The sequence below is a fragment of the Vicia villosa genome, unplaced genomic scaffold (genome assembly GCF_029867415.1).
Source record: "Vicia villosa cultivar HV-30 ecotype Madison, WI unplaced genomic scaffold, Vvil1.0 ctg.000027F_1_1_2_unsc, whole genome shotgun sequence".
In the NCBI taxonomy this organism is placed as follows: domain Eukaryota; kingdom Viridiplantae; phylum Streptophyta; class Magnoliopsida; order Fabales; family Fabaceae; genus Vicia; species Vicia villosa.
The window spans coordinates 53751-78217 of record NW_026704960.1 but is presented as its reverse complement, the minus strand read 5'-3'; the positions used below and the strand labels follow the sequence as shown (position 1 = coordinate 78217).

The 24467-nt window shown below is 34.0% G+C and overlaps 2 protein-coding genes across 3 annotated transcripts; both read right to left on the bottom strand.

Annotated features, from left to right (window-relative positions):
• Window positions 1–12258: 12258 nt before the first annotated feature.
• Window positions 12259–12856, bottom strand: LOC131622256 (small polypeptide DEVIL 16). The gene has a single exon (XM_058893281.1). The coding sequence runs from the start codon at window positions 12671–12673 to the stop codon at window positions 12467–12469; it is 207 nt and encodes a 68-aa protein (XP_058749264.1). The 5' UTR covers window positions 12674–12856; the 3' UTR covers window positions 12259–12466.
• Window positions 12857–16265: 3409 nt separating this feature from the next.
• On the bottom strand, window positions 16266–22156 carry LOC131622260 (RNA polymerase sigma factor sigF, chloroplastic). Of its 2 annotated transcripts, XR_009289826.1 has the most exons (9): window positions 21972–22156; window positions 21627–21888; window positions 21409–21540; window positions 21036–21309; window positions 20721–20951; window positions 20287–20427; window positions 19866–20066; window positions 18426–19643; window positions 16520–16656 (listed from the first exon to the last, which is right to left on the bottom strand). XR_009289826.1 is itself a non-coding variant. In XM_058893287.1 (8 exons), exons 1-8 carry the CDS (start codon window positions 22021–22023, stop codon window positions 16369–16371), a joined length of 1581 nt encoding a protein of 526 aa, XP_058749270.1. In that variant the 5' UTR covers window positions 22024–22155; the 3' UTR covers window positions 16266–16368. The 2 variants fall into 2 exon arrangements, 1 of the variants encoding a protein (XP_058749270.1); XM_058893287.1 differs by lacking the exon at window positions 18426–19643 and having other exon boundaries at window positions 16266–16656; window positions 21972–22155.
• Between the last annotated feature and the right edge of the window lie 2311 nt (window positions 22157–24467).

The following is a 24467-nucleotide window of genomic DNA, read 5'->3' as shown; positions in this document are numbered from 1 at the left end:
TGATACCCCACACCACCTCCATGACAAATTTCAGGTCTCAACTCAAAAGATTGATTCCTCAATCGCTCAGAAAGTCAACAGTCGACTAAATTGACCTAAAAGTCAGCTGTGGTCAAAACTCCTGATTTTTTTGTCAACATCCTCATATTGAATTATCATTCACCATTTGATCAAGAATTGATCATGGTTCATCAAGAAAAGATCAAAAATCTACAAAACCCTAATTGAGCAGAATGGACTTGTTGGATAAATGGGCCTAAAGTTTTGGATTTCAAGCAAACACATGATTCATAAAAAGGCCCATAAACCATTCCCTAACTATTTTATTTATTTATTTATTAATTTATTTATTTATTATTTTATTATCATGGATTTGATTCACTTAAATATAAATAAAATAAAAAATGAAATAAATAAGGAAATAGTTATAGAATGGATGCTTACTTCTTGATTCAGGCAGCATAAAATCCGATCCTAAAAAATATAATAATAATACGTGAAATTTGAAAGATTGGATTCTCCCTAATCAAATTCCAATCTTTTAATTGATGAAGATTTGATTCTTTATTCCTAACCTAATGCCATCCCTTATAAAAGCCAAGAGAATTCAGAACAATGGGGGATATTTTTTTTTGCCGTAAAAAAAGAGCCTGTTCAACAACTCGTGAAACCGTGAGTCTCGAGGGAGAGGAGGAAATTTTTTGGCCCGATTCACACCAAACAAAGCGCCTCAAACGATTCTTTGGAATTCTCTGAACGTGAATCAGCTTCCATCATCAATCGAAAATCGCAGAAACGTGTTCCCTTGATTCACGCTTTGGTTCAAATTTTTTTTCCAATCTGAATTCATTCATACATACATCATAAATCATGTTTAGATATATATTTGTGTTGAGCATCATGTTTGCAAGCTCCCTATGCCGTTCGATTTACGTTTAGTTGCAGGTACAGAGATACACCATTGATAGGTTTCCAAAGCTTCAAATTGGGAATTTATGATTTAGGAAAAATTAGCCAAAATTGATGGAACCATTGGATTCAGTGGTTGATTTTTAGTCAATCTATATCCTTAGTTTCGATTTAGCATTTGTTCTGTTGAGTTTTGACTTTGCAGGGAGTGAAGGTTTGTTGTGCATTGTACGAAGATGCAAATCCCAGAATTCGGCGAAGAAGAAAAGCACAGGGGGGCCCGCGATCCCTTTCTGTTTTAATTTTAAATCCACGTTTTATTCTAAATATATATTAATGAAGTGATCCTCATTATCAGCGAATGAAAGTGACCTAGTGGTTGAACGTGTGCCTCCAATTCCCTCATCACCCAACACGCGGGTTCGATCCCTGTGGGGATTATTTTTTGTTGTTTAATTTCCAAATCATAGATTTGCTCAACAATCCAGTGCTACACGTTCACGCCGGCTTATGATGCACCCTCGTCTCCAGCCCTTCAGATCCTCAATAAAGCAAGATCCAACGCCCAGGATACTGCATCTACACCATGTACCTTCTGAGTTCAACCACACTGAAGCTAAGCTGAGTCTTTGTTTCTTATTTTTTTATATAACTTTGTTTTTAATTATGTGTTTAGTAAATTATCTTTTATTTGATTTAAATAAATTAAATGGTTAAATTAATTTGATTGTTTAAATGTTTAACTAATTATAAATATCTTGTTAATTGATCAAAATACATATTAGGATTAGATATCTAATTGAAATCTCGATTTTTCTTCTAACATTAAAAATAATCTTTTTGGCTAATAATTATTTTAGGGTAATTAAATTTATTTTATGTTCTAAACCTTGATTTTGCCATGATAACTAATCATTGTTATTAACTGTTGGACCCTAAATCAGGGTTTACGAAGAACGTGCCTACACTGAATCTATTTCTTTTTCTGTGCCTTTTCAGGGTTGTCTTTCCAGGTGCCTTCCGACTACGCGCCTCGTCAAAAGAATGAAGGGTTAATCTCGAGGCTTCCTCCGACTGTCAACCATGTCCGATCAAATCCAAATGCAAAGCTAAGTATTACTTATTTAACTTATTATTAGTTTCTTTATCCTTTATCTTATTAAGGGTTAACCCTAATTGTCCCTGAACTAATAATGCACTCACCCCTTTCTGTTTATTCTTCCTTTTCCAATTTTCAGGGTTTGTCAAATTGTCAAAGCTACGAGTATCGGTAACCCTAAACCATAACCCTGATATTTTCTGTCTTTATTATTACTTATGTCAAACCCTATTAAGGGATCCGCTGGTTACAATTTCCCTCCCCCTTTATTGCTTTATATACTGTGTGGTTAGTAAGTTAGGGAGTGCAAATTTAAACTGGATTAGAGTCACTAACTACAAGATAAATAACTGAATTGAACCACATGATTGATGCACACACGCACTCTTTTGGGGTAACCTCTCTGTTGCCTTGTTGCCTGTTGCCTTTGTGTTTTTTGCAGAATAAGCCATGTCCCTCGAATACGAGGATACCTCAGCCATGCTGCCTCGATAAATAAAGGTCATGCGACCCTAAATGATGCTGCCTTCGATACACAAATATGACCTCGACCCTCGGAAGTTGCCTACGGGAAAGGCTGAGGTATCCTCTGGTTGCCTACAAATAAGGCTTATTCTGATCCTTACCTTAGACTACCTGCCCTTCTATGGCATGGGACAGTCTTATGGCACAGGATGTTTCGACGACCCTTTAACCTCCAAACGAAAGGCTTCCTGCCCTCTTATGGCAAGGACTGACCCTTTCATTCTGAAAGGCTAAAAAGAGACCTATCATCTGAGTTTAAGGTAATTGCCCCTAATTGCCTTGCCATGCTCTATTTTCTATATTCTTTCTCAAAATTCTTCAAAAAACTGGCTACGCTCATTTACGAGCTAAAGTCCATTTTTTCCTATTTCATCTACATTTTCTGAAAACGAGCAAGCAAAGCAATTAAGAGCCCATGGAAAACCATGGATGCAAAGGGTGCCTTACACCTTCCATTTTGCATAAATTACCCCCCGAACTTAGATTTCTTTAAAAGGTTTTTTTCTGTTTCTTTTAGCCTTTCTGAATTTGTTTGGATAAAATAAAAGTCGGTGGCGACTCATGCTTAACCGCGACATTTCGATCGATAAAAAGTCAGTTCACCGTATTACAGAACTGGCGACTCTGCTGGGGATTTTCGATAAAAAGAGGGGTTACCTTAAAAGTTTAGGATCACTTAAATGTTTTCTATTGTTTGCTTTGTTTGCTTTAATTTTGCAGGGCTGTTTTGGGTATTTTGCTGTGTGAAAGATCCTAACCCGGATCTGAGTACCTTAGGTATATGGCATGAGATCAAGGAGACTGCACAGCGTATACTGATGTGGTTGATCTGATGGCCATCGTTAGTGTGACACATTGGTTTGTCCTGGTGTTCCTTGGGATCCGACCTGAGGAAATGCTTGGCTGCCGCGTGGTGTCATTAAGCACTAATTCGCCCTTAGAACCTTAGTCGAACTTGACTTTGGCCTTTTAGAAAGTAGCGAGATGGCTGGCTTTGGTTCCGACTGAAGTTGGTTGATACTCGAAGCTACACTCATATGGACTGGACTTTCAGGACCTTTTCGGTTGGCGATTCGATTGCCGAACTGAGATAAGCGCCTTCGAGAAAGGTCAATGATATGAGCTCCCTAGAACCCGATCTTTATATAGGACAGGTTTGAACCAACTAAACTTCAGGGGGAGGGTACGCACCTCTGGACTACATGCAAGCCTAACCTTAAGGCAAAATCTTGTGACTTGTGTGACTTATGTGACTTGTGCGACTTGCTTGTGTTTGCTACTAACCTTCGTTTCCTCGCAGGTTTTGTTGAAAGAACTTGTTTGTCCTTACTATCTCACACTATGACTAATGAACTGCATTCGCATAACATCATGACATCATGACATCATAAGCATAACATGATCAACTAACCCTTTCAAGGATCTTAGGAATTTAGGGCGCACAATTTCAGGTGCTCTTATCAAGGACTGAATTCCTATCTAGGGGCAAGAGGATTTATTTTCCTCTGGCCACGTGCCTTCCAATTCAGAGACTCGATACCTATCAAGGGGCAAGAGGACTTATTTTCCTCTAGCCATGTACCTTCAAATTCAGAAGTATCCTGAATCAGAGGCGATGACCCACTCGATATGGGGAGCTTGATTCTCAAAGAAAGACGTTCAAAGACAAAGTTCAGATTTCTTCATGCAAAGACGCGACCAAATCATTTTCTAATGTTGCTAACTAAATTTCTAAAGATCCTTGAAAACATTCCATTTGCATTCATAACATCGCATAACAGGGTTCTTACAATAGGTCTCTCATCCTTCCTTGCTGTTTATTTCAGCATCATGAATCTCGAACAATCAGTTAAGGATCTCCAAGCTCAAAACACTGAGTTCCAAGCCTTGATTCTGAATTTGTCCAAGGGGTAAGATGAGCTGAAATCCCTTCTGACTAAGAAGGAAAAGAAGACCAAGAAACCTAAAGGTGTTCTCAATCTGGGAAGAAGGTTCAAAGGCCCTCTCAAAAAGGGTGAAGAAGCTGAAACTCCCAAAGAGGGTAAGAAGACTCGAGTGAAAAAGCTTAGACCGATCTTGCAACTCAGGGATGCTAAAACCTCTGAAGACAGTGATGAGGATGAGCAAGATGATGATGCTTGTATCAAAACCGATGCAAAAAGTAACCACGATTCTGCCAAACTCTTTGAAGAAGAAGAGGACTATTACCATGAGGACGAACATCCCGATGACAAATACAAGATGTTAGAAGAGCGCCTGAGAAGCGTGGAAATTCAGAAGATACCTGGGCTGGATTTTGAAGAGCTTGGACTTGTTCCTGGGGTCGTTATTCCTCCAAAATTCAAAACTCCCGCCTTTGCTAAGTATGACGGAGTCTCTTGTCCTAAACTACACTTGAGGTCTTATGTAAGGAAGATTCAGCCTCACACTGCTGATAAGAGGCTCTGGATCCATTTCTTTCAGGAAAGCTTATCTGGAACTCAACTCGAATGGTACTATCAACTGGAAAGTACCAACATTCATACCTGGGAAGATTTAGTTGTTGCTTTCTATAAACAATACCAATATAATTCCGATCTCGCACCAACTCGCATGCAACTACAAAGCATGTCTATAGGACCTAAGGAAAGTTTCAAGGAGTATGCTCAGAAATGGAGAGACCTAGCTGGAAGAGTCAAACCTTCCTTGGCTGACAGAGAGATGGTAGATATGTTCATGAATACACTGACTGGCCCTTTCTATAGTCATTTGCTGGGAAGTTCATCATCTGGATTCACTGAGCTTATACTGACTGGGGAACGTGTCGAGAATGGCATCCGAAGTGGTAAGATTCAAGTGGCTACATCCTCAAGTACTACAAAGAAGCATTTCAATGGGAGGTCAGATTCTAATGCTGTGTATGGGCAGAAAAGGAAAAACCATGATCAACATATTGGGGCAGTTCTGAGCTCCACACCGGCGCCTCAACAAGGTCGTCAAGACAAACAAGTTACACCCAGACGTCAATTCACAAAGATCAACACGTCGCTAGCTCAAGCTTTACAACATCTGCTAAAGGCAAATTTGATCACCCTGAGGGATCCTCCTAAAAATCCTAACACCTCTGCTCCTAGTTACAAGCCCAACGCAAGGTGCGCATATCATTCTAACAGTCCTGGACATGACACAGAGAATTGTTGGCCATTGAAGAATAAGATCCAAGATATGATCGACGCTGGTGAAATTGAGTTCGACCCTCCTGCAACTCCTAATGTAATCACTGATCCCAACAAGATTGCTAATGCTATGGATGGCTAGAAGGATGAACTTTTTAGATCATTAGATTTACTTTTGTTTGCAATTTCTATTCTGTTTGTTTAAACATTCGACTTATGATAGACATTATCTGTTTTAATAATTATCATCAGTGCATTGCATATGTTTGTCTTGAATACACAATTTCGCTATCACTCATTTTAAATTATGTCTTTACTTTGCATATGTTTTGTGCTAATTCAACTCCTGCTAAAGTTGTATACCTTTTGAGGGAGTATGACGAAAACAATACCGCAACCTCATACAGTATGCTTTTGAACGGACTATGTTGACGATGTACAGGCATTGTTTCAATTCCTAAACAGTGGAGATATAAGGATGTTAATCCCTAGTCAACCCCTTTTGAGCCTAAGAAGTAGAAGTTTCTTTCTTGTACTAATTAAAACCCTTGAGCATAACCTGGGGCAGGGTAGTTCTCAGTTAATTTGGCTGTGCATTCTATTTTAAGAGAATCATTCAGAACACCTTTCAACAAAGGTTTCAATCACAAGCGTTCATCCGCACACATCAAAGAAGTGTTGGAAATGCCAATCAAAAACCAATGATTGATTTCAAATGATTGATTTTAAGGCCTATAACTTCCAAATTCCAAATCTCTCAAATGATTGATTTCTTGAAAAAAGTTGCATTTTAAGATGTTGTTTTATTTTGCAAGATCTACAACTTTCATGTTGGAAGTTTTTTGAGTTGTGTAGGTGAATTTTTGAGTTCCCATAATGCCCTCAAAAACCCTAATTCTTGACTTTTTTATCCTTGATGAATTTTCTTGAATTTATTTGGTCAAATGACTTTAATAATCATATATTGATGATATTGATCCTCAAAAGTCATGGTTTGACTAAAAACCCTAAAAGTCAAAGGTGATCCTATACAGTTGACTTTTTCAGATGAAGTGAAATTTTGGACTTTTGTGATGAATCAAGTTCTCCTCCTCAAATGAGTGATGTGAATGGATTATATTGAGGTAATAGAAATTCTTGAACCATGTTTTGAGTTTTGGATCCATGTCCTGATTAAAAGTCAACTGTCCAGGTAAATTAGGTTAAAAACCCTAATTGTCAACCAGATGAAATTGATGACTGTAGATCTTGAATTGAAGTGTAATGCCCAATGGATAATGTCATATGAACCAATTGAAAATATTTGAACCAATTGATAGATGTCCTGGAGCTTTTTAGGGTTTCCCAAATGTGATCCCTGATTACTGTCCTTGATGCGCTCAAAACCCTATATTGGTGAACTAAGCAAACCTGAGTCCAGATGATTGGGTGTCTAATCAATCATAGGTGAATAGAATGAAGCTTTTTGAGTCCTATGATTGTATTAGAGACTAATCCTTTTATTGATTGAACCTTTGCCTGAGCTTTTTTGTTTCTGAACATCCTCGATTAAGCACCAGATGAACAAGTGACTGTTCTGAGTATCTATTTTGATTCTGAGGAAAAGCCTGAAAGTATGACATCTCAGGGGGGGTCAAAATTAGGGTATGACAGTTTCCAACTAAAGATTCAAGATAACGAAGATGTTGAAAGCATGTTAATTAGTCATGAATAATTTTTGTTAAACTATATTTACTTATATATTTTACTCCACCAATCTCGATAATGTCAGTTTGTAGCAATATCAAGTATTTGATCAATATCAAATTTTGGATCCAACAAAAGTTGAAACAAAAACTACAATTATTTATACTGAAGATGTTGATGATCAAGAAGAAGAATTTGGAGAACAAAGTGAGGCACATGTCGATCATTTGTATTCTTTGTTTCGGGACGGAAAGTATTCTACACACAATGACTCTAAAGATGAAGATCAATATCCATTTCTTTTAAAATATGTATATTGTCCAACTCACCGCATGACAAACTTGTATTTGATTGAAGGTAAGCCATCCTTTGATTTCGGAACAACAATACTATCTCGTTGGAAGATGACTTAAATGGGGGACACAAGTTTCGCAAAACAAATCTGACTGTGTGCGAGCCATTGAAAAATTATATGGAAAACTTAGTTGATTATAATGTAGATCACTCAGATACGCATATGTACATGGTTATTTGTCGCAATGAGCTTTGCATGTTTCGTATGACATCATGTTACAAAAAGAGATGGGATACTTGAGAGATTGGTTATATAGATGCACCTCATAGTTATACAACCACCAATCTTGTATAAAATCATCGTAAACTAAGCTCTCAATTAATATGCCAAGATATTTTTTCCCTTGTGGGCAAGGATCTGTTATTCAAGGTGAGTTGAATAATCTCCCATATTATCACCTGATTCAATTAGACTCCCTCGTAATATAAAGCATGTATTGTGAAGAATAAGGCAGTTAAACATGTATACGGTAATTGGGAAACTTCATACAACGAACTTCAACAATATTTATAAATATGTTCCGAGAACAATGGTAATTATGGACACACTACCAACATATACAAATGAGGGATCTAATCAACGCAGAGGCCCTGTTCTAATTTCAAAAATGGACCCAAATTTAAAATATAAATTTAATTATGATAACTAAAAATAACACATAAAAAATACAGTTATGTATTAATCAATAATATATTTAATTATAATTATTTTGAGTTTTGATCTATCTCAATTTTTGTATGTATTGAGTTTTTATCATGGCCTTTTTTTATTATTGGATTTTTTTTATAACATTTTATTTAGGGTTAAATGGCTTTCACCACCCCCCCCCTATAATAGTAGCGAGATTTGATTTACCCCCTTTTAAAAAAAATTGGATTACCCCCCTGTAATATTTGGGCACCCCCCTAAGCGTGTAAAAACGAGGGTGGTAAATCAAAAAAATATATTTTACAGGGGGAATTTTTCCCTCTTAGGGGGCAAAAGACTTACAATTTTAATATGATAGGGGGGTAATCCAATTTTTTTTTTTAAAAGGGGGGTAAATCAAATCTCGCTACTATTGCAGGGGGTGAAAGCCGTTTAACCCTTTTATTTATTTCAATTACTATTTATGATAAAAAAATTGAACCTTTTGAAAATTGGGGCCTCCCAAAATTTGGGGCCCTGTGCTGTAGCACTTCCTGCGAATGCACAGGGCCGACTTTGAATGGAACATTGTTATACAAAAAATATAAGGGAACTTTACTTATGGAAATGATGTAAGATGGTAATAGTAATATTTTTCCAATTGCTTTTACTCTGCTTAAATGTGAGATTAGCGGTGGTTGGAGTTTCTTTCTCAAGAATTTGAGAACACACGTTGCTCTACAACCCAACCTCTATTTGATTTGAGTCATGCAAACATCTATCTATTGAGAGTGCGTACAATAATCCAAAAAAATGGATGATAAAATCCTCCTTCTGCATAATCCTACTGCATAAGACATGTCACACAAAACTTCATGCGGGAAACCAAAGACAAAAAAAATAGGATAAAAGTTATGAATGCGGGGTATGCTTTAAACCAGTCATCATTCATACACTACTACAAAGAAATAAGATTTTCAATGTCCGTGTTTTAAGATGGATGGATAACATTTCAGTGGACAAGGGCATTTGATCAGGGTCGATGATTGAGTCAAACCTTGTGGAATCAATGAACATTGTTTTTAAAGGCACTTGAAACCTACCCATAATTGCATTGGTGAGAGCAACCTATTATAAGTTGGGAACATTGTTTGCTAACAGAGGTTCAAAATGGAGTTCAGTGTTAGAATTCAGCCACTTGTTTAGTGAAAACTACATGAAGATGATGAAGGAAGAAACTATCAAATCTAACACACGTCTGGTTAAAAGATTTTATCGTAAAAAATGAGGGTGTTCAATGGTACATTACTGGGTCAAACTACACGAAACTAATGAAATTTTCAAGTCTTTTGTCTACCTTGCTCCCTTGTCATTATGACACATTCCAATATTCTCCAGGACGCATTCTTGCATTTATCTGACGTTTACAAGGTTGTAAACTTATTTGGTGTATACAACAAAATGTTCCTGGTGGTAACTAGTGACGAATATTGACATACATATCAAGGGGATGTAATTTTCCACAACAAAAACTATAAGAAGGAAGAAAAAAGGTTGAGCAGATAACACATATATTAGAATCGAAATAGACACGACTAATAAAATGGAAAGAAATTATGGTACATGTTGTCTTATCAGACACACACATATTAGAACCAATTCTAATTAAAAACTAATTATGTTGTTAAATTACTTGCAAACTTCGAATTTAATATTAATGACCATTTTTTATTACAACAAATATAGAACACTAACACAACAAAAACAAAACAAACAACAAATTAAAACACTTAATACTGCAAAATAATCTAATACCACACAATAATCAAAACAATATCACCGCTGCCATAAACAACATTTAAGAACATATTTCTAACATGTATATCATTCTTAATTGGCTACCAACAATACCGGATATCATCATTGTCATCCACAATAGATATGGATGAAACAAGTATGTATATTCTTGATAGAATTGAGATTGAGTTGGGAAGGGTTTATGTTGGTAAAAAAATTCATAGTTACTTACTATGGTGTAAGTGGATTTTGGTGGAGCATATATAGTTGTGTTGTGTAGAAGTTGAAAAATTGGTGGGACCAAAATAAAGGTTAAGAAAAGGAGCAAGGTGAGTGTGAGGCCACGCAGAAGAGGGCCGCACGAGGGTCAAGTCAGCTGAACAGAAGGGCTGTCCATATGACCCACATCTCACCTTTTCTTTTCATTACGATTCCTGCTGTCTCCTCTTCTTTCACCCCACCACCACACTTCACTCACTCTATTATCATCTTCTTTAATTACTACCTACCATGTCTTTTCTTTCTATGCTTTAACCAAATCATCACATTTAATGTTAATAATAACGAAACTTCTTTCAAAAAGTTTCGCTTTCAATGCGTGTGAAGATGAATAGTGGTTCTCTTGTCCAATAATGAAAAGCTACTGATGATTTAGAGAAAGCAACCACACAAAATTAACTTCTTCTTTTCTCTTATGATCACTCATTTTTACTAACCATATGCTTCTTTTTTTTTTATTTGTGTAAAAAAAATTCGCGCATAAGAAGAATTACAATAGATAAAAAAATTCAATGTTATTGGCACTGAACTTAGTAGAGAGGATTACGGTTCGATTCTCACAACTGCAATTGAGAGAGAACTAAACTCATTTGATGTTAGAACTGACCTCCGAACCAGACTATACTAGTGAAAGATATTTCTTAACATTATTTCACTCACGGAAATCAAATAAAACTAATAAATCTTTAATACTACTATTCCTAACTTTAAATCTTGTCTTTATTTGGTGACAAATATTGTCTAGTGTTTTTTCTAAAAATTAAAAGTGAATTAATATTTAATAGATGTGTATAGAGTTTATGTTGTACATTAATTTGAACTTTACTTGTTGGTTGAATAGAAACATTTAACCAAGAATATGTTAGGTATTTAAAGACATAATATTATAAGAAAATAATTGGAAAGTAAATTCAAATTGAAGCTTGATCCTGTCTCATGTTTCCTTAGCACAACAACCATTGTCATGAAAATTGACTAAACATATTCTCATGTTTTATTACTAACCAAATCATCATATCTATTTATTATTAAATAAGTATTCTCTTATGTGTACTAATATTATTTTAAACACTTGATATTATAGGAGTACTCTTCTTTTCAACCTTTCTGCTTTTTGCCTCCTTCAACATGTAGGAAAAAAAATATTTTTTAATTAATTTTTCTTATCATTCAAAAGTTTGGCAGGACCAAGGGAAGGACAATTTCAGTACCCACATGGTTTCTTCCGAAAAAATCTTAAATTAAAGTAAATTTATTTATGCATACTTACAATAATGTAAAAAAAAATAAATTAAAGTTTAAGAAACTTAATAATATTTTAAATTCTAAATTTGGAATCATGTATAAATAATTTGGAATCATTCCGGTACCAACAATTTTTATAATGAAACAGTTTAATCGTTATGAATTTGGTCTCCTATTAGTAGACAGTTGGATTGGTCTCCTATTAATCGTTTATTAAGTTAGATGTCAAACTTCAAAAAAAATCCAAATTATTAATTAAAAAAATATTTCAAATTACTATTTATTATTATCCATGCGAATTAAACATAAGAAGAAAAAAAATCAAATCACCAATAAAAAAAGCAAAAGATAAACATATAGAACACAAATTAATTACTAGTAAGATAGTTCTTGAGAGGAAGAGATCTTTGTGAGAATAAAAAGAAAAATTAATTAATTAATTTATGCACATAATTCTATATAGTACAAAGATAAGATTTTTTTTTTTTTATTTTTTTCTTTTTGCAGACAAAGAAATGACATTAATGTAAGTAATTCAGAAACATAATGTAAGCATCTGAAAAAGAAGATCTATTTAATAATTCTGAAAATTGAAACAGATCTAATCTCATTCACATTTTAGCATCTGCATATGTAGTAATTTAATTTACAACAATGCAAACCCTATAACAAAAACTATAGTAATAACATATAACATAGTACCTTCTTAATTTATGTTACAACCTTATAAAAGACAATAATATCACAATTCCATGAATCTCCTAACTTGTTGAAGCTTCCTTGAATTTCTCAGTGCTCAGAACGTTCATGATAGCATAACAGCATCGCGATACACCGGCGAAGAATGTAGAATTTTGCACGCTGTTTCTTGACCAAGTGACTGCATTTTTGGCCAAAAGATTTGCAAGGATCGCACCCTTCTTGTTCTTGTTGGTGTTGTTGTTGAGTGGTAGTGCTATTTTGGATCCTTGTTTTGTTGATTTCTTTCACTGCCATGAATGATGTTTTTGTTGTGGAACTGGAAATTCCTGATATGGCACCATATAGCAGTGAATCTATGGTAGCTTCAGGTTGCACTATATAGGTGTTTATATATATAGCAATGAAGAGATTTTTTATCTATGGTGGTACTCTTCTAAATCAAGTATGGACTGTTACTATTGAAAATCACCAGTTGTCAGAACCATATCAAAGTAGAATGGGCCTAGGTTGCTATATTTTTTTAATTTACCACTCCTAAATAGTACTAATTTAATTTCTTCCTATGCTGTATTTTTTGGGGTAAGTTAGAAAAAGAAATTCTCATTGTACTACTATTCTATCAAATTGTATTAAATTTTGTTATATGTTGATATGTAAAGTCTACAAAGCCCAAAGACAACAGGTTCAATGATAAAGTGAAAACGGTAGAAGCGCATAAAATAGATAGGTCTTCTTCTTTTTAGAAGCAGACGAAATCACTTAAGGGAATTTTGTTGGCCGTTCAAATCAAGCTGACAATTGATCGTAATCCACGTTTCAACCCACTGACAATTGCTTCTCCTATTAAAGAGGAAAAGCACATCATTTTTTATATATTCAATTTTTTTCTCATTTCCACATCATTTTTACTCTCTTATTGATTTGAGCATTGAAGTGTTAATCTTGCAGTCAATCTCCTCTCCACCACATCGAAAGCTTAAAACCACTGCAGTAAGCTCTACCCCCTCATTTATCGATCAGTTAAATTGTGGCTAAATAAGACTTCATAATAAACAGGGTTGTCTTAAAGGCGTGCAAGAATTCAGAATTTATCAAGGTTAAAACATAATTAAATTGTGGCTGAAAAATATTGTTACGATTAAACTATAATTAATTAGAGTTTATATCTCTTTTAACACGAGTAAACTGTGTTTAACTTAATACTTCTAAAAATATAAGACGGCTCTTATAATATATTTATTGCGTCCGAGACTAAATATGACTCTTTGTTTTTTTTCGTCTAAATTGAAGAATGACTGACTTACACAAAATCTTCAAAAGTTTACAAGGTTTATCCTTGTATATAAAATCTCTTGACCAAATTAGAGATTAAAAAAGTTATAATATTACCATATTTGAAGAGTGAGTAAGAATTATGGGATTAAAAGCTACACCAATGTTTCATTTTCTAACCAATGTCTTACTTAGAGGGATACAACTAGTGGCCCATGAAATGTGAATGCCTCGAATGTGCAATAAGATAGACAGAGATAGTGGAAACTACATATTTATGGTACCTACTTGACCCCTTAAGAATTGTTTTTTGTTATTAAAATCTAGTTGATATAAGCATAATTGAGTTTAACTTTTTCTTCTTGCTAGCTGCATTATTGTTTGTGTGTGGAAACAATGACATGAAATTTCCTTGATCATGTATTGTCCGGGTCATTAGTCACACTTTCAACATAATGTTGTCTAATGCTTGTTCAATTGTTTCATCTTTTGGACATTTTAAGATTCTTCTTCTACTTATTTGAGAACATCAAGTTAAAAAGAGTGAGAAATTTTATGTTTGATTAACTCAATTATAGGTTCATTTGGATGGATATGCTCCTCTTTTATAGCCAATTTTACAATGTCGAAAACATTTTTTTAATATTATTCTAACAATTTAAAATCAGTTGTTTTGTAAAATCAAATGTATAAATTTAATTTCTTTTACAGATGATTTTACATGATAAATTGAGTATAAATTATTCGTTTAAGAGAGAAAAATTATATATTTTACTCTAGTAATCTATATTTAGATTTTAGACGATATGTAAATTATATATTTAGGTTTTGCATTATACATATTTTTGAAACGATACTTCTTTCGATTTTAAATATAAATAATTGTCAAAATGTATTTAATTTAAGTTTAAATTAAATATATTTTAACTTTTTATTTATATTTAAAATAGAAAGAAAAAAAAAAGTAAAGTTGGAAGAGTTTGGTGAATGTGGACACAAGTTGATAACCATACCCCCAATGAAGGAATCTAATGTTTTTGCTAAAGAGATAATGGAGGGGTGAACTTGATAAGAAAGTGAGATACAAAAGTGGAGGATTTGTTTTTGTATGGTGATGGTAATTAGTACTAGTACTTAATTAGTTAGATGTCTTCTTCATAGGACCTATCATGTGTTTATTGTTTAGCTTGATTTGAAGTTGAATAGCCTTTATTAGGTTTGAGGATACATCTTTAATGAGGGGCCTCCAATCTAACTAATATGAGCTTTCTAATCTATTGGTTTGAAAAGATGGATACATTTCCTCTTTAAGGATGATAATTTATGTCCTAAATATGGTTAAAGATAAAGTACAAGGTAATAAACAAAACATTGATACTATTTGCACCCACGTGTACCATTCTTGTGACATCATTATGTCGTTTTAAGTTCTACTAGTACTCACATGTGTGTAGCTTTTGTCAAATTAAGTATCAAAAGGACATAATTCATGCTTTCTTGCTTGTGCATGTGTCATTTCATTACCCTATAAAAAATTAGACGAGTCTTGTATACTTTTTTATTGAAGATAGCTCAAACTCTACCACATATTTTATATGTAATAGTATAGGAAATGAAAGAAGATTTGGAGATATAAAAAAAAAATAACAATATATTCTCCTTATAAGTGTAAAAAGTTTTTAAGGGATGGAGATATAATCACAAAAATAACAATATATTCCTCCTTATAAGTGTAAAAAAATTTTAAGAGATCTAAATGCAACCCAGCTTTAGAGGACAAAGGATGTGTTTGGTTTAAGGATTCGAAAGAGATTCTCAGGAATAGGTTATCTGAGAATAAAAATAAGAAAGTTTGATTCTAGAATTTTTTAATAAAATATGTTTGACATATTATTTGATATTCCTAAAAAAAATGGTAGTTATATTTTTTAATAAAAAAATCATGTAAAATTTCATAGAAATTAACATTCTTGGAACCTTTATGTCTAGGAATAAATTTTTTTCAAACTTTTAACAAACAGCATAACCATTTTCTAAAAATTATTCCTAAAAATGTAATTCTTAAACTTTGAACAAACACCCTAAAAGTTTCATTTCTCCATAGAGGACAATGTTCTTTAAACAAATTCAAATATATATATATATATATATATATATATATATATATATATATATATATATATATATATATATATATATATATATATATATAAGCATTATTACCATATAAGTATTTATGTATAAATTATTTCTATAACACTTTACAAAAATAAAATAAAAATTATAACAAAAGATAAGATAAAAAGAAAATCAATTTATTTGTATTTTAATAATAAATTTTTTCCAATAATTTTTCCAATAAAAAATAAAATAATTTATTAAAATACCACCTTATAAACATGTAATAAATTGTTGCCATAAATTGTTTTAAAATAGTTTCACAAAAATTATGTCACTAGATAAGTTTCTCCAAACAGAATAATTAAATCTACAATTAAATTTAAAATACTCACATATATCAAATATATAAATCTATATAACTCAAAAAGCAATTGATATTTCACTATATCACCTTTTTTCAAATAACTTATAATATTTTCTACTAAATATATACTTGTGAATATCTAAATGATCAAATATTCATAATCCAAAATTTTATACATATGATAATCAATAATATAATTGCACAGCCTTTGTGTATATATGCTATTGATGATCTATACAATCAATTCTACATATGCATCAAGCTGTTGATCAACAAGGCACTGCTTGAGCTTGTTTAATCCTGTGCCCTCTATCTGTCTGACCCTTTGCTTACACACACCCAACACTTTGCCAATGTCTGACAGAGACTTCTCATAGCCATCTTCAATACCAAATCTCAATCTAATTACCTTTCTTTCTTTTGGGTTCAATGTGTCTACGAGGTTACGTACATGGCTCCTCATTAGTTGTTTTGCAACACATACGTCTGGCAATTCAATTGAAGAGTCTGCAGTAATCTCCTGCAGTATGATAAAGTTTGGTCAATTTGGAAACATTCTAATATCAGGTTGCCGATCAAAAATTGCGGACCTGCTTAACGGAAATTTACATCAAAACAATGTGACAAAAACTTGAAATACTTGGACCAGCCCATTTAGGTTGTAGATACTGGCTTGGTTACTAGTATTGTAATATTGGATCGGATAACTCAAGTGAATACACTCGAGTCTAAACACACTCTCAAGAAGAGTGAAAGAACGAAAGAAAAAAACGAGAAAATCTGTGCATTAGTTTTGTTGAAGATCAAGAAGAGTCTAAATACACTCTGAATATGAGTATTAGTTCTGCTCATTTTTTTATTTCTACAAGGCTTTGAATACATTCTTCTACAAGAGGACTTTTTCTGATGAGTATTAGTTGCAACTGTTCAACATTTAAACCAGTTTTACACCGTTTATATCCGGTTCATTATGATTAAAATTGGTTTTGAGAAAAAATGTGGTTAGGTTTTAATAATCACTCAGTAGATGGTTAACTTCAAATTTGGATTGATAATCCAACCAAACCACGATCAGCCCTGATAATCCAACCAAACCATTGACCTCTAAGTCTTTCTTGATAGTTTCTCCTATAGTTATTATTGGTCTTCTTTACTCACTAGCAATTGGGCTATCCTCTATTTCATCTACTCTTAGAGGAGTCTACATACCCAAACCACTTAAGTTGCGACTTAACTATATTTTCTACGACATCTGCCAGGGGAGGAAATAGGACTGGGATTGGGAGGGGTTGACTAATTTGTAAAGGTGAAAAGGTCTGTCAAATTTACAACACTTAAATCAAGTATAAGTGAAACACATAATTAAATTAAGAAAAATATATAAGCATTTGATTTTGAATATTATGTTATCGTAATCTTTATCTATAAAAGGATTTGAGTAATACCAACTCAAAAATGAAATACTATTAGTATTTGTCTTCCAACATAAGGACCTCACTATAGATGTGTGGATCCATGATTGAAAATGGAAGGAAAATTGGTAGCCACGCCCACATGAGAGTATGAGACAACAACTGAAAATAATTAGAAGTGGATTACTATTTCACCTTAATTTTGTCCCTGAAAAAATTGAAAACTGTGTTAGGGGTTGGAGGCTTGGAGCCTTGTAAACTAATGAGTAGTTCCGTCCCAATTGATATATACAGAAGAAAGAAATAGGGAAAATCTCTTTGAATTCAGAATGGTGGTTTCAATGTCCATTTATTTTAGGGGCAAATATGGGTTTTTGCTTCAAAAATGAGGAAACCCGCCCATACCAAGAAGCGCTCCGCTCCCGCGACCCGCTAAACCTTAAACCGCAGCTGCGATCTCAAACTAATATGCGAACTGCTCCTCCTCCATAGCAGAGGGTCGTTGCTCCAGGACGCTATCATGGGATAGCGCCACTCCAGGGCGCTATTGATAACTCTGCTATCAATGAATTTGTATTCTTCACTTTGAGACCCTCACGATCAAATTTGATTTCCAGTGTATGATCCTTTTCTATATTTTTTGGATATGTGTGCCTTCAACTTCATCACAAGTGTATGATCTTTTTCAATATTTTCTGGATGTGTGCCTTCAACTTCATCACAAGTATTTTCTATAGTTTGAGATGCTAGTGGTTTTTGCTTCTGGTTTTGAATTTGAAATACGTCATGGTTTTCTTGTTGTTCATTATCTGGGTCCAGAAAACAATCCCAAATTTATGGTTGGAATTTTTTGAGAATAGCCTTTGCAAAAACTCACCAACAAATATTTGGATTGTTCTTCTTTCAAGAAAACCACCAATCAAGAGCATCTCCTCCCAATGCAAATGCAATAATCCAACAAAGTTTCATCTCTTCACTCATCTTTCTTGAACCAAAATATTACTCTACCTGGATCAACCACCAATAGACGTCCCTTCAATCAAATCTACAGTCATCTTCATGCCAAAATTTCCAGCACACCCATAGAATCTTCATGGATCAGAATTGCTCTGATACCAGTTAACAGAAACCAAGTAATATAGAAGAAGGAAACAGGGAAGGTCCTTGTAATTACAAAATGATATAGTAGAATTTCGCAGGTCTTTATTTACTCTAATACCAAAATGGCCCCTTTGGGGTCAAATTCCAAGATAATAAACTCTCCAATAACTTCTGTTTATTCTAAACATAACTTTTCTTAATAATATAGCACCGAACACTAAATTGCTCCTAATAATATAATAATTGGTAGAAAACTACACATTCTATTTTTCTTAATTCCTTAATGAGAGGTCTAACACAAGCATCCGGAAAGAGGTGCAAATTAAAACGTCAAGACTTGAATGGTCCAACTTCTATAAGGAACATACTATAGTGAAGTGAGTCCAATCAATTACTAGGGGCGTATTTAGTAGGTTTTGTTCATGATTTAATCTAGTTTAGCCAGAGGATCAACCTCAAGCAAGACCAACGTCACATCTCACAAGTCTTAATACCTATATAATGTATATATACAATTTTGTAAGAAACATATTTAAACATATGACTCGGTTCAGTTTACTCTCAAAACACTAAACCAAAAGAATGAGAAATGAAATCAAACCACGTGGTTATGTTGAACTAGTTTATTCAGTTTGTTTGATACTCGTATGTTGTGGGTATTATGTTATGCTTCCCAGGCTTAACCCTTACTGATAGAAAACATGGAGAGATATTTTTCATTTTGATCTAACAACTTTTCATTTTGGAAAGTTAGTTAAAGAAAAGTAGAACTAGTTGCATTTATAGTTGCAACCAGTTACCTGCTGTAGCAGGTGATGGAGCTACAGAAACTGACAGGTGTCAGTGCAGACAGTTACACAATGCTTAGCTTACCACAACTCACTAGCTAGATATACATCTAATACTTACTAAATTTTAGCAATATGATCTAGCATCTCCTTCACACCATTGAAAAGAAATCTTTTGGCCATTGCTGATGGCTCAAGGCTCCTTTCTGTCAGGCACAACAGAATGTAATAACTGCAAATTTTAGGTGATTCTTGCAGGCTATTACATTTTGGCTTTATTAGCAATTACATTTCCTCCAATTTGTTCCAACAGTTATCAGCACAAGCAAAAGGCTCGGAATATCAATACAGACGGTTTTTTCACTGTTTTCAATAGATCTGTAAATGATATTTTGCAGGAAAAATTGATGTTTACTTTAAGGTCGTACCTGGAAAGTTGTGTTCTGGCCTGCCCAAACAGCTCGCTCCATCGAAAGCGGAGTTCTTGTAGAAAATAGCAACAGTTCCAACTTTTCTACTGTAATTTCTACTCTTCTTGCTATTTCTTCTCTGGTAGGGTTATGATTTCCTTCTCTTATGTAAGATTTCTTTGCGTCCGCAACTTTAGCCAAAAGGATGTAGAAAGTCTCCTGAAAATAGCATGTTGGTACCATATTAAAAAAATAGAAAAGATCTTTTTTTTTTTACAAATAACATATTAGGAATAAACTGTGATGCAATAGTAATGTTATTTTATTCTTCATTCATATGCAACAATATCATGAATACTGAGAATTTACATTTCAAAAGGAGGAAAAGAGCTTGAGTTTAGCTAACTAGATTATAAAGAAATGAACTAATTGTTTTTACCGGAATACGAATTGTTTTGGAATGCAGATATATGGCCCTCCTCATTGTTTGCTTTATCCACCAGTAAGCATAAGTACTGAACCGACAACCAGCTTGGGGTTTGTACTTTTCGATACTCCTCATAAGGCCCATACTTCCCTCCTATAACAAATATCACCAATAAAGCAATGTAAAAATTGTAGCTTCTAATCCTGTCATTAATATAATTACTGTAACAGTTCTAAATAAAGGGAAATGCTAACGAGTGCCCCAGAGAGATTCTTTAACTGAAGCTTTTCCCCTACAATTGTGGTTCCGACTTTATCCAAACATTTATTTTGCAGAGTTTTGTTTGTCCAGGTATAATTTAGAACACATACATGGCAAACTAAGTATTAACTACAGATATATGGATTAGAAATGAAATACAAACTGATTTTGGTAGTGAGGGATACCTGCAATAAGTCCTGAAGGTGGAGACCACGCCCCTGATAACTTTTAGCAATGTGCACAACCAGGCGTAAGTTGGCCTGAATCAGCTTATCTTTGCTTTTGTTAGCAGAATGAAGCCGTGCCTGAAGGACGCGGCAGCTTAGGCCTACACCATCTGCCCATTCGGATAAAGTTGGTTCTCTTCCAAACCGAGACTGAAGCTTGACCTTTGTTTCTTTCAATTTAAATAAATCCTGTTGCATGTTCCACATTATGGCAAAAGAAGTTCCTTAATGCATACAAAACACTTCAATGAAATACGGAATTCTTAGTAACACCTGTATCTGAGCAATCAACTGAGACTCTTCATCAAGGTTCAAAAGTTGCTTTATTTCAGGACTCCGTAAGAAAAAGCGCAGAGCATCATTTCCATCAAGCCTTTCTTTTAACTTTTTCTCCATACGTAACCTTTTCTGTACATCAGACTTTTTTATAAAGTACCTTTCTTCGTCAAGAACCTTCGAGTTTGACACTTTTCTCAGTTTAGAATGCCTTTCTTTAAGCCGCGTTGACCTCACGATTTTATTCTTTCCAGTTAAAGAGTCAGCCAAACTTTCATAGGCCAGAATAAATTGCAAATTTTAGGTACTAATCACAACAAAGTTAACACCGTGAATAGATAAATACCAAATCAAAGATGCTAGAACTAACCTATCATCGTCAATTTTAACCAATTTCAACTCTTCAGCTACTGCAGCGGCCTGTTTCGAGGCTGATAGAGCTTGCTTGGCAAGAGAAAGTGCACTCCATTGGAAATCATCCTCTTGCGGCGAAGAAGCCAATCTGAAATAGACAATACAAAATCCATATTAGGGTTTAGCAATTACAACCATAACATTAGCAGGAGTGATTATAACAATTTATCTTACAAGTTCTGTAAATGACAGCGAAGATGCAACTGCCGTTCCAACGACTCATTAACATCGACATTATTGTTTTTCTCATGAACTGACATCACATCCATTACCCTTGTATTTAAGGCTGTCTTGTCTTCTTTATGCATATGAAGTAGAGGTTTATATTCATCGCGATGCTCTTGCAGAAGAACTGAGGTAGGAAAACACTGAGCAGTGAAAGTAGAAGGTAAAGAAGAAACTGCAGGAGGAGCTGTTTGCTCATGAAGCGTCGTAACTGCAAAAATATATAACACATTCTTAATAAAGACATGGAAGAAAGAAAAGAAAAGAAAAGAAAAGAAATGGCAACAAGTTTACCTGAAGGAGAAGGGAGAATTCTAGAAGGAAATGGTGTGGACGGAGAAAACATGGTGTTGGATTTTGCTACTTTGATTATAACGATTCCAAGGAACACGAGAAGGAAGTAGATGAGGATTTGGTTTACGCACTTTATCGCTGAACCTCAACTTCCAAAGAAAATAGATATGATTTCCGTTGGAATCAATTACAATGGAAGTGTGTCGTTAATGGGTCACTGGGTTTGGGTTTACACTCTCGGTTTCAATAGCCCAAATTCAATCAATCGGCCCGGATACTTTTTGTCTGGGCTCAATTTTCCAATTGTTTTTGTGAATTTTTGTAGAAACTTCAAAATGTCTCTCATATCGTTTGGATTTGAAAATTTGGACGCATTTATTATACAACAAATTACTTGATCAGAGTGACACTATTTTTTGCCAAAAATATTTTTGAATTTTAATCTCTAAATTAACCTTGTCTCATTTTGTTGTGTTACTTTATAATAGGGAAAAAAGGTTTTAGATTCCAATATTTGGATTAACACCATAATAGTATTTTACACTATTAAACCATAAATTAAAAGAAAATTGACATTTTTAATGAACATTATATTACAAGTCATATATAAATCAATTACACAAAAAATTACATATCTGTCGTTCAATAATAAAATCAAAATAGAAGAACTACGACATATATCAAAATGTCAAAATATCAAATTATAGGAATTGTGGAGTCTTTAGGTATACCTTATATATATATATATATATATATATATATATATATATATATATATATATATATATATATATATATATATATATATATATATATATATATATATATATATATATATATTGCCGCAAGACTTGTTCAGATAGATGGAGTACATAAATCGAAACCCAAGATTAATCATCAAGAGTAAAAGAATATCACTTCCAAGGGATGACCTCACAATGATCGACATATGACATAAAGCAAATATCGTCCGACATGACGCGGTCAAACACAACTCAAAACGGCTCGATTACTTGATTCTCTCTGAGTAGGATGATTAAGCACACACGTAACAAAGCCTCATAGTAGTCTTCCACATATGCCCGTCCGGCAAAATGTGAAAAATGTTGGTGGATTCATGCATATAAAATGATTCAGATAAAATAGTAACGATGTAGCACAAGCATTATGAAATTAATATCAATAAGGGAGAAAAAACATTATCGTAAATAAACAATTGTTTTCTGTCAACTGTCTCATCTTCTATAAGCTACCTTCAACTAACTTGAATTAGAGGTACATCAAACAAGAATCCCCCAGTTATACTTGATAATCCTCTCCAAGTCAATGAAGTATATAAGGTTGGTAACATCGACATTGATCACACTTTTGTCCATAAATATGGAAGTGCTGACCAAAATCATGAGGTATGTCCTTAATGCAAATGTTATATGATATGCAATATGCGCATCAGCATCCACAGTTGTAGTTAGGCGGTTCTCATATAGATCCACTAGGAATGAAAATCTAGCATGACATCCTCTGTTATCCTTTATCTCCTATTAGGCTTTCCCCGAGTCATACATCCTTCAGATAATCTGGGACATATAATAGTTTTCCCCCTCTAAACAACAACGATTATCACTCATGGTCAAGGTCCATAAAATTAGTGCTTTGGGCGAAGAATAGATTAGGTTTCATCGATGGAACCCTAATTGCGCTAATCACATATAATCGAACATCCAGGGCATAGGATCGTTGTAATACCATGGTCATGACCTGAATTACAAATCATGGTTATGTATAGAGTGTTCTTTGGATGGAGACTGCTTAAAAATATATAGTAATATCTCTAAGATCTTTATCACTAATATGTTTTGTATCTCGAATTTGCAAGAATAGATCTATTCTCTAATGCAAGAGGATCAGTCCATCACACAATTGTCCCCGCCGTCAAGATATTATGGCAAGAGCTATAAAATGCATGTCCCATCACAACTTGCAATTGTATTGTCCAGTACTCTTGTCTCCTTTTCCTTCTATCAAACTTTATCGCGACAATGACCATGTCATTCGATTTATCAAAGGCCTCAACGAGAAATACGCTCCTCTCATCAACAAGGTGTTCTCGATGCTAATTCAACGAGAGTGTCTGCATATTACCTCCATTGATGACGATAAGCTCGTATCTCACATCCATAAACCTCCGCACAAAGTGTATTCCCTATATATTCCTGCAAAGTCCTTTTCTATTGATCTTGGAAAAGGAATAAAAATCTCCTTGTATTGCCTCAAGCTCGGCCATTCTATAGACATATGCTTCATGAAGCATGCACTCTCTTTGTATCTTAAGAAGATGAACCTTGCACAAGCATTTGTCATCAATGAACTCAAAACTAACTTTGTTATCTTTTGAGAATTTAGAAACTGATGATAGATTTCTTGTAATGCAAGGCGCAAGAGGAATACCATTAAGTGCAAGAGAGTGTGGAGGAAAAGATTATGAATAAACATAAG

What these genes read in the sequence shown, in the direction of transcription:
- LOC131622256 (XM_058893281.1), bottom strand. Translation starts at nt 12,673, where the DNA reads ATGGCAGTGAAAGAAATCAACAAAACAAGGATCCAAAATAGCACTACC.
- LOC131622260 (XM_058893287.1), bottom strand. Translation starts at nt 22,023, where the DNA reads ATGTTTTCTCCGTCCACACCATTTCCTTCTAGAATTCTCCCTTCTCCT. An exon ending in AATTCTCCCTTCTCCTTCAG is followed by an intron (nt 21,889 to 21,971) that starts GTAAACTTGTTG and finishes ATATTTTTGCAG; the next exon opens with TTACGACGCTTCATGAGCAA. An exon ending in CGCTGTCATTTACAGAACTT is followed by an intron (nt 21,541 to 21,626) that starts GTAAGATAAATT and finishes TGTCTATTTCAG; the next exon opens with ATTGGCTTCTTCGCCGCAAG.